We start from the raw sequence: 19,108 nt of genomic DNA on the forward strand, positions 1-19,108 counted from the left end.
AGGGATGCAATATGATGATTTCTTAGTTCTATCATTCCTTCTGTATTTGTTAGGTAGAATTCTTCTCAATGGTCTACAGGAAAAAATACCTGTGTTTCGATTCATATATATTACTACCACACTCACAACATTTCTGATACCAAATGTGTCATATCCCCCCCCCCAACCAATTCTCTGACACCAGCTGGATGTCCTATGATTCAATTCTGTTCTGACACTATCTACCTGCAATTAAGATCAGATCCCATAGATCAGGGGATCAGTCACACAAGACTGGTCCTACTTCAGATGCCAATTCCAAGTCCCATGTTATCACCTGTGCTTCTGACTGAATGGCTACAAATTATGGTTCCCATGATCCCCCTTGGGTTGGATAATAGATATATATATTTTTTGGCTTTTTGGGACTGCACCCACAGCATATGGAGGTTCCCAGGCTAGGGGTCGAATCGGAGCTACAGCTGCCAGCCTGCGCCACAGCCACTTGGGATCTGAGCCAAGTCTGTGACCTACACCACAGCTCATGGCAATGCCGGATCCTTAACCCACTGAGCAAGGTAAGGAATCAAACCTGCATTCTCATGGATGCTAGTCAGATTCGTTAACCACTGAGCCATGATAGGAACTCCTGGATAATATTCTAGAATGGCTCACAGAACTCAGGGAAATACTGACAGTTATCAGTTTGTTATATGAGGTTACGATGAAGGATAGAGATGAGCATCCAGACAGAAGTAACATCCAGACAGGGCAAGGTAAGGGAGGGAAGAGGCACCGATACAGAGCTTCCACGGCCTCTTTTGGTGTGCCGCCCTCCCAGGACCTCCATGTACTCAGTATCCCAGAAGCTCTCCAAGCTCCGTACTTACGGAATTTTTATGGAGGCTTCATTATGTAGGCACACTCGGTCATTAACTCAATCTCCAGCCCTTCTTCCTGTCTCTGGGGGAAGCAGCAGATCTGTATGGTCTGTGGTGGCCATCAAAATGCACCATTCTTTCCTCATATCTCTACCAAGTGTGAATGCACCAGAAGAAAATATAGGAGGATTAAAAATAAAGAAATCCAGAGTAAGGAAAAGCCACATGTGACATGTAACTTTGAAGCCATAAAATAAAAACTACTGATGAATTCAACTATATAAAACAAATTCCACATGGAAAAAGGTTTCATACAGGTCAAAAGATAAAAAACACACACACTGGAACTCATATCACAAAGGTCTGAATTCTTTAATATATGTAAAGAACTCCTAAATCAATAAGAAAAAATAGCAATAGTATCAGTCTTGATGGCTAGTGACAAAACGCTCCAAAATCTAAATGGTTTCACCCAGAAAAGTTTATGTCTTATATGTGCTTTGTGTTCATCACGGGTCAGTTGGGTCTCTTTCCCACGTTTTCCTCATTGTAGGACTTATGCTGATGAGCAGCTGTCTCTTGATGTATTTCTGGTAATTGCACAGAAGGAAAGAGACTCTGGAGGATGTTACACTGGCAACTGAACATGGGCCTGAAAGTGGTACTCATCAATTCCTCTCAACAGATCACTGGCCAGAACCAGTCCCACAGCCCCACCTAAACCCGACGGGACCAGGCTGTGCCGTAATCCATGGGCCTGGAAGGAGAGGAGTGCCTGGCACTGGTGGGCAGCACTAAGTCGTCCTTACCACTCCAGATTGTCTATGGCTTATTTGGCTTCTCAGCTGAAGGTCTTGTCAAAGAAAGACGATGGCATATTTCGTTACATTCCACATGCTGGTTATTAAAAAAGTAAAATATTCCTCTCTTTCCAAAATTGGTAGTGACATCTTTCTGATCAACTGAGTGAATCTGGGGATCTGTGAGGTAGATGAGACCTTTTCCATTACCAGTCACCCAACCTAAAAAAGAAATCAACATGTCTGGGAATTAAATCCTCTGCAAATATAAGCAATTTATACACTTTAAGAACCGGGTCATCCTGTGGTTTATGACTACTGTATTTCTGTTAAGGGATTCAGTGTTGCATATTCCAATTATTGGCTTAAGAAGAAGAACTGGGAGTTCTCGTTGCAGTGCATCAGGTTAAGAACCTGACATAATGTCCATGAAGATGCAGGTTTGATCCCTGACTTCTCTCCGTGGGCTAAGGATCTGGCATTGCCACAAGCTGCACACAGGTTGCAGATGGGGCTCGGATCCAGTGGCTATGGCTGTGGCACAGGACAGCAGCTGCAGCTCTGATTCGAGCCCTAGCCTGGGAACTTCCATTTGCTGCAAGTGGGGTTGTAAAAAGAAAAAAAAAAAATAACTGAACATTGAGTAGCTAAATTTGCCAAATATGATATACCCAAATCACCAAATTTCAAGGAATTAGAGAGCAATAACATGCATTTAGTATAATTACTAAATAACAATATTTTTCATGATTCAGAAGTTTCTTTAATGTCTTATTCATTTATGTATTCCTCTGTTCATTTAACAAATATTTATTGAGTGTATATACTGTACAAAGCACTATTTTGGGCGCTGAAGATGTAGCAGTGAACAGCCTAGCAAAAAAAAAATCTCTGTACTCATTGATGTAACATTCTTGTGAAAGGGGACAGATTGATAAACAATATGCATAATTATCATTTATAATATGAAAGATGATAAATGCCATGGAAGGGGGATAGAAAAGATCTTGGAGGATGCTCATAGAATCATTACTAGAAATAATTATAATAAAACTCACTTATCATTTAAATGAAGTATAGAATAATGGATAGTAATTCCGATAACTAAAACACCAAACTGAAACAAAATTAAAAAAAATTTTTTAAATTAAAATGTTAATACAGATTTTAAAGGAAGTCAGATTTAAGTACACACAACTTTCTGTTCCCTAATGATTCAAATTATGAAACTCAATATCACACCTGTAATAAAGGTAAAGGGCTGGCGGAAAGAAAGTGTGGAAAGATTAAAATATGCAATCAAATCTACTTGAGTGAAATTTAAAAAAAGGTTTCTCTAGAATTAAGCCCAATAGAATGTGAGCCAGATCTTCTCACTAATTATTTGACACCTTAGACACTTGTAGAAGCTTTATACATTTTTTTTTCAGGCATCATTTGCTACCTAACAGCAACACTGATTAATTCTAAACAGTAGTCTAGGCACTGAACAATCTATTAAATAATGATTGGTAGAACCAATTACAAAATCTCACATTTACGTATAAATAATACTAAAAATAAAAGGTGATTTTGAGTTTCACATACCTTGTAAATCGACTACAACATCTCTATGATTGGAAAACTCATAAGAAAAGTGGCCATAAGCCAAGCCATATTCTGTGGCTTTGTACTCTGTTTTCACCACTTTTGTGTTATTTGATAACTTTACAAATTCTCCCAGTATGTAAGGTTCCACACTGATGCATCCTTTTATTGTCTTGCCCTCTAAAATCTGAAAAACCAGAAACAGGAGACGGTATAACATAATGGTGAAGGCTGTGGGCTTTGAGATCAGTAGATCTTGTGTTGAACCTGGGCTTTGCCATTTAGCTTTGTAAATTCTCTAGATTTCAGTTTCCTTAGTTGTAAAGTGGGTGTAATAATAGCTACCTTACAGGACTATTAAAAGGATTGTGGTTCAGTGGGTTAAGAACCTGACATAGTGTCCATGAGGATACGGGTTCGATCCCCAGCCTCGCTCACTGGGTTAAGGGTCTGGGATGCGGTGTAGGTCGCAGATGCTGCTAAGAACCTGCATTGCTGCGGATTGTAAAAGATGATGCATGTAAAGTGCTTAACATGCATGTGGCATATAATAGAAGCTAAAATTTTTACTCTTTTTTAGTTAAAGTGTGCACATAAAAATTAGGCCATGAGGGGCACATGGGTAGATTATGCACTGGAACTCTGGGCTGGATTATCAGCTTAAGCATTTCTATACAACATGATCTACTTTGTAGAATTGTTTCAAAGGTTAGAGCTAATGTTCATTTGTTAAATGCTCGGCATAGTGCTTCACATAAAGAAAGTGCAAAATAGAAGAGAGCTATTACTAAATAAGTAATAAAACATGAGTCTAAAAATATCTCTGGCCAAAGTAAAAAAAAAATCTCTTAAGTGTGAATGAGCTAAATCCAACATCTTTGGGAAAGCAAGGTATTCTTTTTTTTTTTTTTAATTTAACTTTACTGATGTATAGTTGACTTGCAATGTTGTATTAGTTTCAGGTGTACAGTAACGTCAATCAGTCATCCATATAAATACATCCATTCTTTTTTCCCATATAGGTTATTACACCGTCTTGAGGACATTTTCTTGTGCTATGCAGTAGATTCTTGTTGAAACAGCATATTCTTAATCCAAAGAAAAGTCAGTGGGGATGGTTGCCTTTACATATTTAAATAGCCTAGTGAAGACAGATGGGTCTCAATGATCCCAGAAGGCAGAGCTATAATCCAGGCAGAAATTAGAAGACAAATTTGGGGCAACTTTCTTTCTTTTTTTTTTTTGTCCTTCTAGGGCTGCACCCATGGCATATGGAGGTCCCCAGGCTAGGGGTCTAATCAAAGCTATAGCCACCAGCCTACACCACAGCCACAGCAACGTGGGAATCCAAGCCTCGACTGAGACCTACACCTCAGCTCACGTCAATGTTGGATCCTTAACCCACTGAGTGAGGCCAGGGATCGAACCTGAAACCTCATGGTTCCTAGTCGGATTTGTTAACCACTGAGCCACGATGGGAACTCCTGGGCAACTTTCTAACAATTAGAATCATTTCAAGATAAAAAAACAATTAACTGTTTTTTTTTTTTTTTCCATACTGAATGTGTTTAAGCTACGGCTTAGTTATCAGTTGATTCCAAGGGGTGGGAGTAGGGGTTCAATGGATATAAACCAGGATCTATATATCATGTTGAGAGAATAGTTGATATTAGATATGATCTTTAGGGTCCTTTCCCTCTCTCTAAAAGTACAAAGGCCACACACACAGGGAAAGTATGCTAAAAATGCTAACCTGACCTTGTGGAACCAGATACCGGGATCAATAGATATCTAAGTGTGACCTGGAGGACCCAAATGATGCTTTCAGGGTACAGAAGGTCATATTTCCTACATCTCTTATAAGCAGAAGAAGCTGATGAAGGAGGCTGGTAACTAAGCTTATTGAATTTTACCTGAAAGATGGTGGAGGTAGATGAATGGGAGGTTGGCAATAGAAAACTAACCTAATATATATTTATGGACCTATTTAATCAAACCTTTGATTTCTTTAATCTTACCAGTAATATTGTAGATGGTATGTAGAATATCTGTGTATGAATCTTTTGCTCATAAAGTCTCTTGTTAAATTCTGTCACATAGTGCTGTGCTGTCATCTGCCTCTCCACATCGATGAAGTGGTGCCAGAGCCCCTTCTGCTCCTTATATTCTTTCCCAATATACCTAAGAATGGAGAAAAGCCACACAAAGAAATGCAAAGTGACGCTACTATAGAGTAACAGAGAAGAGATCAAGAGTGAGGTGCAAAAATGCTTGAAAGATGTTACCCTTTCTCTGTCGTAGACAGCATTAATTATCTTATCTTGTGACTCAAATAATTTTGTAACAGTCACCTGAACAATGGAACACTATTCATTCTAGCTGACTGAAGGTTAAATTTATGTGTCATTTTTTTAATTACTCAAATGAATTTATCACATCTGTAGTTGTATAATGATCATAACAATCTGATTTCACAGGATTTCTATCCCACAGTCCAAGCACATCCCCCCACCCCCCAAACTGTCTCCTCCAGAGACCATAAGTTTTTCAATGTCTGTGAGTCAGTATCTGTTCTCCAAAGAAGTTCATTGTGTCCTTTTTCAGATTCCATATGTCAGTGAAAACATTTGATGTTGGTGTCTCATTGTATGGCTGACTTCACTTAGCATGATAGTTTCTAGGTCCATCCATGTTGCAAAAAATGCTGGTATTTCGTTCATTTTAATGGCTAAGTAATTATCCATTGTGTATATATACCACATCTTCTTGATCTACTCCTCTGTCGATGGACATTTAGGTTGTTTCCATGTCCTGGCTATTGTAAATAGTGCTACAATGAACATCAGAGTACATGTGTCTTTGCAAGTCATGGATTTCTCTGGGTAGATGCCCAGGAGTGGGATTGCTGGATTAAATGGTAGTTCTATGTTTAGTTTTCTGAGGCATCTCCACACTGTTTTCCACAGTGGTTGCACCCATTTACAATCCCACCACCAGTGTATGAGGGTTCCCTTTGCTCCACACCCGCTCTAGCACTTATTGTTTGTAGACTTTTGGATGATGGCCATTCTGGCTGGTGTAAGGTGGTACCTCAGAGTGGTTTTGATTTGCATTTCTCTAAATAATGAGTGATGTTGAACATGTTTTCATGTGTTTTTTGGCCATCTGTATGTCTTCTTTGGAGAATCATCTGTTTAGATCTTCTGCCCATTTTGTGATGGGGTTGTTTGTTTTTTTGGTATGGAGCTGTAGAAGGTGTTTATAAATTTTGGAGATGAATCCCTTGCAAAGATTTTCTCCCATTCTGTGGGTTGTCTTTTTGTGTTGTTTAGGGTTTCCTTTGCTGTGCAGAAACTTTGAAGTTTGATTAGGTCCCATTTGTTTATTTTTGTTTTTGTTGTCAATGCTCTGAGAGGTGGATCTGAGAAGATGTTGCTGTCATTTATGTCAGAGAGTGTTTGGCCTATGTTTTCCTCTAACAGTTTTATAGTGTCTGGTCTTATATCTAGGTCTTTAATCCATTTAGAGTTTATTTTTGTGTATGGTGTTAGGGAGTGTTCTGATTTCATTCTTTTACATGTGGCTGTCCAGTTTTCCCAGCACCACTTATTGAACAAGCTGTCCTTTCTCCATTGTATATTCTTGCCTCCATTGTCATAGATTAGTTGGCTGTAGGCACGTGGGTTTAATTCTGGGCTTTCTATCCTGTTCCACTGATCTATATTTCTGTCTTTGTGCCAGTACCATATGGTTTTGATGATTGTTGCTTTGTAGTATAGTCTGAAGTCCAGGAGCCTGATTCCTTCAGCTCCGTTTTTCTCTCAGGATGTCTTTGGCTCTTCTGGGTCTTTTGCGAACAAACGTTCAAATATTTTGTTTGAGTTCTGTGAAAAATGTCCTTGGTAGTTTGATAGGGATTGCATTGAATCTGTAGATTGCCTTAGGTAGTATAGTCATTTTGATAATATTAACTCTTCCAATACCAAAGCATGGTATATCTTTCCATCTATTTGTGTCATCTTTGATTTCTTTCATCAGTGTCTCATAGTTTTCAGAATACGGGTCTTTTGTCTCTTTAGGTAGGTTTACTGCTAGGTATTTTATTCTTTTGGATGTGATGGTAAGTGGGATTGCTTCCCTAATTTCTCTTTCTGCTCTTTCATTGTTAGTTTATAGAAATGCCATCAATTTCTGTGTATTAATTTTGCATTCTGCGACTTTGCCAAATTCATGGATGGGCTCTAACAGTTTTCTGGTAGAGTCTTGAGGATTCTCTAGGTATAGTATCATGTCATCTGCAAATAGGAATAGTTTTACTTCTTCCTTTCCAATTTGGATTCCTTTTATTTCTTTTACTTCTCTGACTGCTGTGGCTAGGACTTCCAGAACTATGTTGAAGAGTAGTGGTGAGAGTGGACATCCTTGTCTTGTTCCTGATCCCAATGGGAATTCTTTCAGCTTTTCACCATTGAGAATGATGTTTGCTGTGGGGTTGTCGTATATGGCCTTTATCATGTTGAGGTAGCTTCCTGTTATGCCCACTTTCTGAAGGGTTTTTATCAGAAATGGGTGTTGGATTTTGTCAAAGGCTTTTTCCACATATATTGAGAGGATCATATGGTTTTTATTCTTCAGTTTGTTAACGTGGTGTATCACACTGATGGATTTGTGTATATTGAAGAACCCTTGCATCCCTGGGATAAATCCCACTTGATCATGATGTACAGTCTTTTTAATGTATTGTTGGATGCGGTTTGCTAGTATTTTGTTGAGGATTTTTGCATCGATGTTCATCAGTGAAATTGGTCTGTAGTTTTCTTTTTTTGTGGAATCTTTGTCTGGTTTTAGTACCAGGGTGATGGTGGCCTCATAGAATGAGCTTGGGAGTATCCCTTTCTCTGCAATCTTTTGAAATAGTTTCAGAAGGAGAGGTGTTAGCTCTTCTCTAAATGTTTGATAGAATTCGCCTGTGAAGCCATCTGGTCCTGGACTTTTGTTTGTTGGAAGTTTTTTAATCATAGTTTCAATTTCAGTTCTTGCGGTTGGTCCATTCATCTTTTCTGTTTCTTCTTGGTTTAGTCTTGGAAGATTGTATTTTTCTAAGAATTTGTCCATTTCTTCTAGGTTTTCCATTTTATTGGCATATAGTTGCATATAGTAGTCCTTTGTATTTCTGTGATGTCCGTTGTTACTTCTCCTTCTTCATTTCTAATTTTATTGATTTGAGTCCTCTCTCTTTTTTGCTTGATAAGTCTGGCTAGGGGGTTATCAATTTTGTTGATCTTTTCAAAGAACCAGCTTTTCGTTTCATTGAGCTTTTCTATGGTTTTCTTTGTTTCTATTTCATTGATTTCTGCTCTGAGCTTTATGATTTCTTTCCTTATACTAACTTTAGGTCTTGTCTGTTCTCTCTCGAGCTGCTTTAGATGTAAAGTTGGCTTGTTTATTTGAGCTTTTTCTTATTTCCTGAGGTGGTCTTGTGTTGCTATAAACTTTCCTCTTAGAATGGCTTTTGCTGCATCCCGTAGGTTTTGAAGTGTCATATCTTTGTTGTCATTTGCTTCTAGGTATTTTTTAAATTCCTCTTTGATTTCTTCAGTGATCTATTGGTCTTAATCCCGTCTCCATGACTATAACTCTTAAATGTTTCTTGGAGTTAGGTGTCAGTAAATACAGAAAAACAAATGTGAAATATTTGAGAATAAATATTTCAGTGACAGGGAGTTTCCTTCTTGGCTCAGTGGTTAACAAACCTGACAAGGATTCATGAGGATGCAGGTTCAATCCCTGGCCTTGCTCAGTGGGCCAAGAATCCCGTGGTGCCGTGAGCTGTGGTATAGGTCATAGACTCGGCTCGGACCCCCTTTATGTGTCATTTTGATTTGGCCACAGGGTACCCAGATATTTGGTCGAACATTATTCTGGGTGTTTCTGTGGGCATGTGTCTGGATGTGTTCAATATTTAAACCAATGGACTGAGTAGAGCAGATCTCCCTCCCTAGTGTGGGTGAGGCTTGTGCAATTAGTTGAAGGGCCAAATGGAACAAAAGGCTGAACTTCTTTCAAGTAAAGAGAGAATTTTTCTTGCCTGACTGCCTTTGAGCTGGGACATTGGTTTTTTTCCTGCTTTTGGACTTGAGCTGAAACATCATCTCCTCCTGGGTCTTGAAGCCTGCCGGCCTTTGGATGAGAACAACACCATCAGCTCTCTTGGGTCTCCAGCTTGCCAGCTGCAGATGCTGAGCCTTGTCAGCCTCCATAATTGTGTGAGTTAATTCTTAATAATGAATCTCTGGCTATATGTACATACATCCTACTGGTTCTATTTTTTTGGAGAATCCTAACATACTGACTCAGGATGATACTGTTATAAAGGGAAAATGTCCACTTTATGTAGCAGTTCACCAGACTTCTTTGGTAAGTTAAGGGAACCAGCTCGGATACTGGAAAGTGCATGATTCTGGAACTAGATCTTTTACCAACTGCAGCATGACCTTATACAGGTCAATTACTCAATCTGAAGCCTTCCTCTATCCCTTCCTTTTATGATTACTTCATCTCTACTAAAGTTTGTTTTCAAATTTTGGCACCTATTATACGCACAACATTGTGCTGATTCTGATTGTTTTAAAGAAAGTGAGAGACATGATTTGTACAGTTCAACAGCTTATGTATAGCTAGAGACAGAGGACGCAGACAGTAAATGATTATGTTGAAAGGAGTGAAACAGCAAGTACTACGTTTTACTGTAGTTTATGTTTGCTATATAAACTGGGGTGAATTTCTGAGTGATTCACACATCCAGAATGACCACCAAAAATCAAAGGGAATTATTAGAGTCATAGACTTCAACCAGAGTCAACTCTCTCTAGAAGTTACTTTTTTTTTTCCTTTCTGGCTGCACCTACAGCATGCAGAAATTCCGGGACCAGGGACTGAACCCATGCCACAGCAGTGACCTGAGCCAGAGCAGTGACAATGCTGGATCCTGAACTTGCGGTGCCACCTGGGAACACCTCTCTCCAGAAATTTCTGAGTCCAAAGTGATAACGGAATCCAAGCTGGCTGCAGTTTTGGCCGTTCGGTTTCCTGAGAATCAGAAAGGCAATCTGATGGTGGAGGCTGCAGAGCAGCACACATGGCAACAGAAGGCAGCCTGCAGAGGGGGGGTTGTCATAACAGGGGCATTCTGCTAGTGCTTCAGGCATTTCTGGTATGGAGACACCTCTGCGCCTGCATAGGCTTTGGACAGGCTTAGAACTGTGGGCAAACTCTGTGGTGCTGGCACTGGAGCATTTCCTGAACATTCGGCCAGAGGACCTCCAGCCCAACATAGAGAAGCATCAGTCTGGGAACAGAGACCCATTCCTTCCGGTATCTTAGACCATTTTTGAGGGGATCATTCTTCTTTAGTAAAGATTTGTTAGAAGTAAACTCTCTCTTTTTTTTGCTTTTAAGACTGTTTCTTTGTCCTTGGTGTTCTGAAGTTTGTCACGTACCTGGAAGTAGACTTATGTTGCCTGTCTGCCTTCTTTCTTTGCTCCCTTTTTCTTTCCTTCTAGTTTCTTTTTTCTGCCCCTTTTTATTCTACTTGGGATTCATTGTGATTCTTGTATTTGAAGATGAATGTATTGTGGCAGTTCTGAAAAACTGTCAGAAATTATCTATTGAAACAGTTAATTCTTTTCTATTTGCTCTGTTATCTTTTTCTGATCAGGTGTATGTTAGACCTTTTCACTCCATCTTCTTTGTCTCTTCTTCTCTCTTTTACTGACCATCTAAGATCCTCCGATGATATATCCTGGTGTCTTAATTGCTTAGAACAACGATAACAAAGTGCCACAAACTAGGTGGCTTAAACAAGAGAAACACATTCCCTCACAGTTCTAGAGTCTCTAAGTCTGAGATGAAGGTGTCAGCAGAGTGATGCTCTCTTTGAAGGTACTAGGAAGGATCTTTTCCAGGCTTCTCTCCTAGCTTCTGATAGTTCCTGCTTTGTGGCAGCATTAACGACAATTTTCACATGCATCTTGTGTGTGTGTCTATCTCCAAATTTCCTCTTTTCATAAAGATACCAGTCATAGTGGATTATGGGCTTACCTTACTCCAATATGATCTCTTCTTAATTAATTCTGCAATGACTCCATTTCTAAAGATCACGGTCTGAGGTGCTTGGGGTTATAACTTCAACTTGAATTTGGGGTGGGGGACACAATTATACCCATAACCCCTGGCTCCACCACTTTGACGTGTGAAGTGGGGGAGGTTTCTTAACATCTCTTGGTTTCAGTTCCCTCATCTGTAAAACGGGGATAATAATAATATCTACCTCATAGGGTTTTGTAAGGATTAATTAAATTACTACATAAATGACTTAAAATAGGGCTTGTCGCAGAGTAAGAAATTTACGTTTACTATTATTATTATCAACAACCTTTTCAAGAAATGTACTTCGACTATTTAAGAGTTACCCAATTTCTCTCTTTTTCCTCGTCCTTTTTATTACTTACATTTTTTTGGAACAAGAACAAGGTCTACTTTAAATTAAAAATCTTGCCTTGTAGGCCCTTTAAAATACACATATGGGAGTTCCCGTTGTGGTGTAGCAGAAACGAATCTGACTAGGAACCATGAGGTTGCGGGTTCGATCCATGGCCTCGCTCAGTGGGTTAAGGATCTGGCATTGCTATGAGCTGTGGTGTAGGTTGCAGACACGGCTTGGATCTGGAGTTGCTGTGGCTGTGGCACAGGCTGGCAGCTACAGCTCTGATTAGATCTCTAGCCTGGGAACCTCCATATGCCATGGGTACGGTCCTTAAAAAATAAAATGAAATAAAATAAAATATACATATGGTGTAAAATTAGGCCTTAAACCCAATGAGAACCACCTATGATCACTAATTTTCTGGTGAGTTTTTGCTTAAAGTGGTCATCAGAAATCAAGGCCCAACAAAAAACTTTCCAGGTTATTTGCCTCAGTGGAGTGAGATTTTTTTTTTTTTTTAAAGTAACCTTTTTTGAGGATGTAGCCATTCCTGAGTCCATGCTTTATATCGATGGTCTCTTAACTCATTCCCTTCCAGTTTTGTCACTGGCTGCTTCCTTACCCCTCCCCGGCCTAAAACTTTTAATGGAAGGTGTCTTAAGAATTCAGTATTCACTCACATCCTGGATATGCTTCATCCCTGGCCTCAGATTTTTCTGCCGTTTTACAGGCTTGCCCATTTATTCCAAAGTGTGGCTGTCATAGTTTAGCCTTTTTTTTTTTTCCTCCTTTCTCATTTTAGGGCTGCACCTGCGGCACGTGGAAGTTTCCAGGCTAGTAAATGGAGCTACCGCTGCCAGCCTACGCCACAGCCACAGCAACGTGGGATCTGAGCCGTGTCTGCAACCTACACCACAGCTCACGGCAATGCCGGACCCTTAATCCACTGAGCAAGGCCAGGGATTGAACCTGCGTCCTCATGGATGCTAGTGGTTCGTTAACCATTGAGCCACGACAGGAACGCCAGTTTAGCCTTTTTTTTTTGGCCGGCATTTTTAATGAGAATGTTTAAGACTCTCTGGCTTGTCGTGTGGCCAAGAAGTCTATTTTTCTTATCTGTATTGATGCTCCCTGGTGGGTTGAAAATCATGTATATAAAACACTCAGTCTAGGAGTTCCCTTGTGGCTCAGTGGGTTGAGGACCCAGTGTTGTTACTGTTGGTGTAGGTTTGTTCCCCGGCCTGGGAAATTCCACATGCTGTGAGTGTGGCCAAGCAAACAAACAAATCCAGTCCAATGGCTGATGTGATGTGGGTAACTGTTATGAATTAACTAATGAGGAGGAAAAAGGAGTTGAATTCTGAAAATACACTTTTTAGCCATTTTTTCCCAGCCCTTTCAAAATCTTATAGGTACTTCACAGAAGGGGAAAATTAGCCCATTTTACATGAGTAAAATAGATACTTTTAAGCAATACCTCCCCAGAGTTTCTTCTTGGTGAAGATGATGAACCCAAAATGCATTTCTTTGTCTGCCTTTCTTCTTCACATTCAGATAATCCCCCAAATACACCACAGTTTCCTGGGCTGTCCACAGTCCAGATTTCTTGGAATATTTTAACAAAAGAGCATCTGGAAAAAGAAGATGAATATTATTTTTCAAAAAGATCTTACAATTTAAGCATAAAATTGAAGTAACACAGTTCCCAATCCAGCTCATTTGAAATCTTCAACTTTTCACTGTATTTTCTCAAATTTTATCCTCTTCTATGACTTTTTACTGAAAGGTTACTCAAGTACAAGAAAAAGACAAATCTTGAGAAATCACAGTGAAGAACAGCCTTTGGTTCACAAAATCTCTTCTTTTTGATGGCAAGACATTAAAGCCAGAGCTTCTGTATGAAAGTAATGGAAAATAAAAGGGCTTTTTAAACAGCAAAACCCCAGAGACCATCTTGGAATAAGGGATATGTATGTGCATCTTCTAATTATCTGGGGAACCTCAAACAATAGAGGCTGCGATGTATGTCTGATTACACAGATAGAAAGAAATTGAATAATTTTACCCTAGAGATTCCTGGCAACTCCAGGGATCCTAGATTACACATGAAAGCAAATTCTATTTTTCTCTTACATATTTTAAGTTGGGAAAGTCCAAGAATTACTGAGAAAATACAGTTACTGTACAAAGACGTGAACTCAAATGAAACAGGAAAAGATAAGAGGAAAAGGTAAGGGTTGCTCCTACCTTAAAGAAAGGAAGACCAGTGCTAGCAAGAAAGCATCTCTTCTTTTTAGGAGGAAGACCAACATGAACCCTCACGGGGAAACATTTTGGGATCCAAGTTAAAATGAAGTGAATGAGGACCACCTGTGTCTAGGTTGTGACAACAAGTGCCTACGTTGTGAGTCTGTTACGAGTCCTGGTAGGAGACTTGGGAGAGAAAATACTTAAAGTGAGATAAACCCACAGGTCTGGGTTCAGGGGAGGGAGATGACAGGGGTTGGGGGTCATGGTGATCAGGGTTGGGTGACTCAATCAGAGAAGCTGGGGAAGGAAATGGAAGGGGAATTGCTTGCACACACAAGTAGAAAGAGCAGTGAACTGATGGCAGAAGCAAGGAGAGAATGCATAACTTGGTCAGTTTCTACAACTTTGGGCCTTGCTTCCTCCGATGTGTTTTTTTCGCCCATAAATTGACACACAAAGACAATAAAGAGCTACCTAACTCTCAGAAACGTGATTGTGAAACTGCACAATCTCACGGTAAGGAGGGAAACCCTCATAGTATTAGAAAGCGTGCTTCCTTTGGCAACAACCTGATCGGTCGGTGGCAGGCAAAACATTGAAGTGCTCTGGAGCAGAAGTTCTTAACGTTGGCTTTACCTAAGTCACTGAAGAGCTCTTAAAAATATGAATGCCTGGATCCACACCACAGACCCATCAGACTGGAATCTCTGGGGTGAGGCACTGGAAGTTTTCGAAAGCTAAAATGCCCCTCAAGGGACTCTCATGTGGTACCAGTGGTAAGAACTACTAATTTAGTATACAGCATTTAGCAATCCACAGTTTGTTTCCTCTGAAATGCATTTTTTTTTGAAATAGTTTTTTTCTCATTCAAGTAATTCTTCAGTACTGTGGAGGGTATTATAATGTGATCCTCTGGGCTAAGAGAATATATTTTTGGTCTTCTTTCCAGCTTCTCCAACCTTTTTTTTTTTTTTTTTTTTTTTTTTTTGCTTTTTAGGGTGGCACCTGGGCATATGGAGGTTCCCAGGCTAGGGGTTGAATTGGAGCTACAGCTGCTGGCCTATATGGCACACTCACAGCAACACAGGATCTGAGCTGCATCTGTGACCTACACCACAGTTCACAGCAATGCCGGATCCTTAACCCACTGAGCAAGGCCAGGGACTGAAACTGCAACTTCATGGTTCCTAGCAGATTTGTTGTCACTGCGCCACAACGGGAACTCCCATCCAGCTTCTCCGTCACTTCTAAACTGTTAGATACGCTGACTTATGAGTGGCTCCAGCCCAGATTCCCTGCTATGGGAAGAGACCCTGGACTGTTCCTTAAGCAGGGACAGCTGCTCACTGCAACAGTGGGCACCTGATCAATCCTTTGGCTAGCAAGAAACCACTTAGGTGGACAGGCATGAAAATCTCTGCCCACTGGAAGGATGTGCAACTGGGTCAAACTCTATCCCCCTAGGATCTGAATGATAATAATAGAGAAAAGTCAGTGGGTAGGTAATAAGAAGATAGATGCTGCATTTATGTAGCATCTGGAGCTTTTTTTTAAAGATTTTAATTTTTTTTTTGTCTTTTTGCCTTTTCTAGGGCTGCTCCTGAGGCATATGGAGGTTCCCAGGCTAGGGGTCCAATCGGAGCTGTAGCCACCAGCCTATGCCACAGCCACAGCAACATGGGATCCGAGCCACATCTGCGACCCACACCACAGCTCACGGCAATGCCGGATCCTTAACACACTGAGCAATGCCAGGGATCGAACCCGCAACCTTATGGTTCCTAGTCGGATTCGTTAACAACTGTGCCATGACGGGAACTCCAAGATTTTAATTTTTTTAATGATAGTAGATTTATAATTTCTGTAAATTTCTGCTGTACAGCAAAGTAACCCAGCCATATACACACACACACACACACACACACACATTATTTTTGTTACATTATCCTTCATCGTGTTCCATCACAAGTGACCAGATATAGTTCCCTATGCTATAGAGCAGGATCTCATTGCTCATCCACTCCAAATGCAATAGTTTGCATCTACTAACCCCACTTCCAGTCTATCCCACTCCCTCCCCCTCCCCTTTGGCAACCACAAAGTCTGTTCCCGGAGCTGTTTTAAATCCTCACTGATGACTGCTCCTGAGTCCTGTAAGATTCTCCTTTACTGCCTGGTGTGTCTTTAGAGCAAACCTGACCCAACGCATGAGGTGGCTTGAGTGAGCCTCTATTCTCTGCAAACTTTAGAGTCCATCACACAAAGAGTAAAGGAGGCTCCTGATCTACCATTTCTCTATATATTCACAAGCATATCAAGGTGCTAGATCTTTCATGAGCTTTAAGTGATCTGTATAACAAGAGCTGCAGAGGGCCCCAACATACAGAGATGTGTACTGAAATGTACTTACTTTGTGCTCCGTGGAGTTGACTAGACTTAAAAACTCCAGTATTCTCCAGCCTCTGGAACAGCCAATCATGCCTCACCCCTGCCAAGAGTTTTTCAAAATCATCAGGCTTCAGGGTGCGAGCCTCAAGGATCTCCTGTCTCATCATTCCTGGTAATGAAACAAAAGAACTTCCACTGGAATTCAGAAAGGACCATGGGTTTTCACCCTCAGAAGAACCACTGGAAATTACAGGTGATTTCGACCACCATGCCAAGGATGAGCTGGAGCTCTGGCTGCAGTTTAGCAGCTTTCCAGGTTCATCTGCTTCCTCTGTGGTAGTGCAGTCCTTGATGAGGACAGGGGTGGAAATGCTACAGCTTCCCGAGGAACTGGGGCTCTCGGCCTCCTGGCCACACAGCTGCCCCAAAGCACATGGTCTATGAGAGCCCCATGTGCTAGTGGTGTGAACGTCCTTGATGTCCAGCCGTTGGCTCTCCTCATCTACCGTGGAGGCATCAGGGTCAATGTCCCACTCTTTGACTGAGTGACTGCTTTTTCTTGAGTCAGGATTTTGAACAGGGCAATGAGGGGCAAACGAATTATGTGTTATCATGAAACGTTTGCCCAAAGAATCATCCATGGCCATGTGGAAGTCTACAGGCATGTCTTCTGTTCTTTCTGCCGTTTCTCCTTCTGGGTCAACCCAGCACAGGCTATTGTTAAATGCAGGGCCTGTGTCTTCTTTGATTTCCTCTCTCTTCTCTTCTTCATGCCTATTTTTGGCATCACAGCCAATTTCTGGAAACTTATCAATTATTTCAAAGGTTTCTTCTTCTTGGATCGAAGGATATGTGGCCATATCCTTGGGCCAACCAGAGACAGAAGACCAAGAAGCAGAACCAAATGAGGGTCTGGGATGAGCAGAAGTGTTTCCAGACCCCATAGTTTTGACTTTCTGAATACTTTCTGGAGCTCCTTTTAACAACCCTCCTCCGGAGACCAACAATGGGCCTGTTGTGTTACGAGGAGAAAAGGTTGTCAAGGGTATGTCTTTGTGGAGTTGGCTTTGAGAACTGTCATCCTTGGACACCTGGAGAGAGAGACCCTGGAGCTCTGAAGACAATGGATGTACAGCTCTGCTTTCCTCATCAATCTCTAGCTCTTCCGACAGGGCAGTAGAACACCGAGTGTCCACAAGATGCTCTTTCTTGCTCATCTCTCTTTTGGCTGACCTATCATCACCATGATAATTCAATTCTTCCCAGCTTGTAGATGAACTAAATGCTGATAACTTGCTCCAAGAACTGGAGCTCTGGCTGTCACTCAGAGACTTGTTCAAGATAGCTCCCGCTCCATGACTGTGGTCTGGTGACTCGGCCTCAGTCTCTGCATCTTCATCCAAAGAGACTCGAAATGCATCAGAATGGGCCCAGTTCCTCTTTCCTACCCTCCTGAGTTTCTCCAGACCACTCTTAGCCATTTGGGAGGAAGATACTACCATGCCTTTTTTGGAATGTGGTTTGTCTTCAATAATACTCACAGTATCTATGTTTTTTGTTTCTGTTTTTAGATCGGTGATACAGACTCCTGTTTTGGTATCTTTCTGTTTATTTTTGTTGTATCCACAAGTGCTTTCAAATATTTCACACACCGAAGTGTGGTGCTGTGAATAGGTTTCAAGAAGTTTTTGGAAATCTATTTGTCCATGCATGATGAGTTTCTCCAACCCACACTTGAAACCCTCTGGAACATAAGACTTATCGTCTAACTTAAAGAAGCTTTGAACTTGTAAATGTTCCTTCACCCGGCTGATAACAGACATGATTTCCTGAGAGACAGCTTCTCTTTCCTGACTTTTGGAGGAAGTACTGAAAGTGTACAGCTTTCCCATCACTTCACTACAGAGCTGACTGGCTGCAAGGACCGTCTCCTTCTCCCCATAAAGTCTTTGGTGCACTGTGGTGAGACCGAAAGCAGCTTTGAGAAAACTATGGAGTTCCTGTTTTCCAGTAACTGGTTCATCACATTTCTTGGTGAGGAGACCAATTTCAAAGGCTTCTTTGGCTTCACACAGATACAAATTTTTCATTCCTGGAGGACAGTCATTAGAACTACTATAGGACAACAGGCATGTGCCACGAATATTCTGGGGAAAATACCAAACGCAAAATCAGACACTAAATTAGAAGCTAGAGGTGAATCAGAAAAAACATTTCATTCCTGGAGGACATTAGGAATATCATTTTAAAAAATAAGCGTGTTCCATGGGCATTCTAAAAAAAAAAATACACATTGAGTCAAGGACCTGAGGTCTTTTTGATGACTCAAGAGAAGGGACTATGATATATGCAACTGGTTGGCATGAAGGGGTAAGTAATTAGTTTTAGCTACCATCCTACTGCAGCCCTGACACTTTTTGATCAAAGATGGTAAGATTTGTTGTTGCTACTGTTAGTTTTTAGCAAACATGGGATGTGGATCTGATAATTTTACTACATACAAACACATCGTTTATGCACTAACAGTCAAAACATTAGTGGCTTCCAAACCCCTCTGTACATGTGAATCACCTGGGCAGTATTTCATAATGGAAGATTTCTGGGTACGAATCCCAGGGATTTTGTGAATCTAAGGTAGAGCCCAGGAATATACAGTTTGAACGGGTTTTTAGGTAATTCTTTTGTGCTTGGGAACCGTTGTTCTAGAGCAGGTATCATATCCTCCAGCTGCATGAACT

At 40.8% G+C, this 19,108-nt stretch overlaps 1 protein-coding gene across 10 annotated transcripts in view; it reads right to left on the reverse strand.

Moving 5' to 3' along the window:
* The window catches only part of ALPK1 (alpha kinase 1), a 162,294-nt gene that overhangs the window by 33,254 nt on the left and 109,932 nt on the right, over positions 1-19,108 (reverse strand). For 7 of the 10 annotated variants that reach the window (XM_084973176.1, XM_084973172.1, XM_084973175.1 and 4 more), the window contains 5 exons: positions 16,393-18,517; positions 13,210-13,363; positions 5,266-5,428; positions 3,248-3,434; positions 1,209-1,882 (listed from right to left, as the gene is read on the reverse strand). In XM_084973176.1, coding sequence (XP_084829302.1) covers positions 1,683-1,882; positions 3,248-3,434; positions 5,266-5,428; positions 13,210-13,363; positions 16,393-18,517 — 2,829 coding nt within the window. In that variant the 3' untranslated portion in view covers positions 1,209-1,682. Of the gene's footprint in view, positions 1-869; positions 1,011-1,208; positions 1,883-3,247; positions 3,435-5,265; positions 5,429-13,209; positions 13,364-16,392; positions 18,518-19,108 lie in introns of those variants that run through there. The other 3 variants (XR_014813157.1, XR_014813159.1, XR_014813158.1) reach the window with 2 other exon arrangements.

The sequence above is a fragment of the Sus scrofa genome, chromosome 8 (genome assembly GCF_054392235.1).
Source record: "Sus scrofa isolate SSC_HxYL_T2T_F1_AM1 chromosome 8, Sscrofa_HxYL_maternal_Yorkshire_Landrace_v2.0, whole genome shotgun sequence".
NCBI classification, from domain to species: Eukaryota; Metazoa; Chordata; class Mammalia; order Artiodactyla; family Suidae; genus Sus; species Sus scrofa.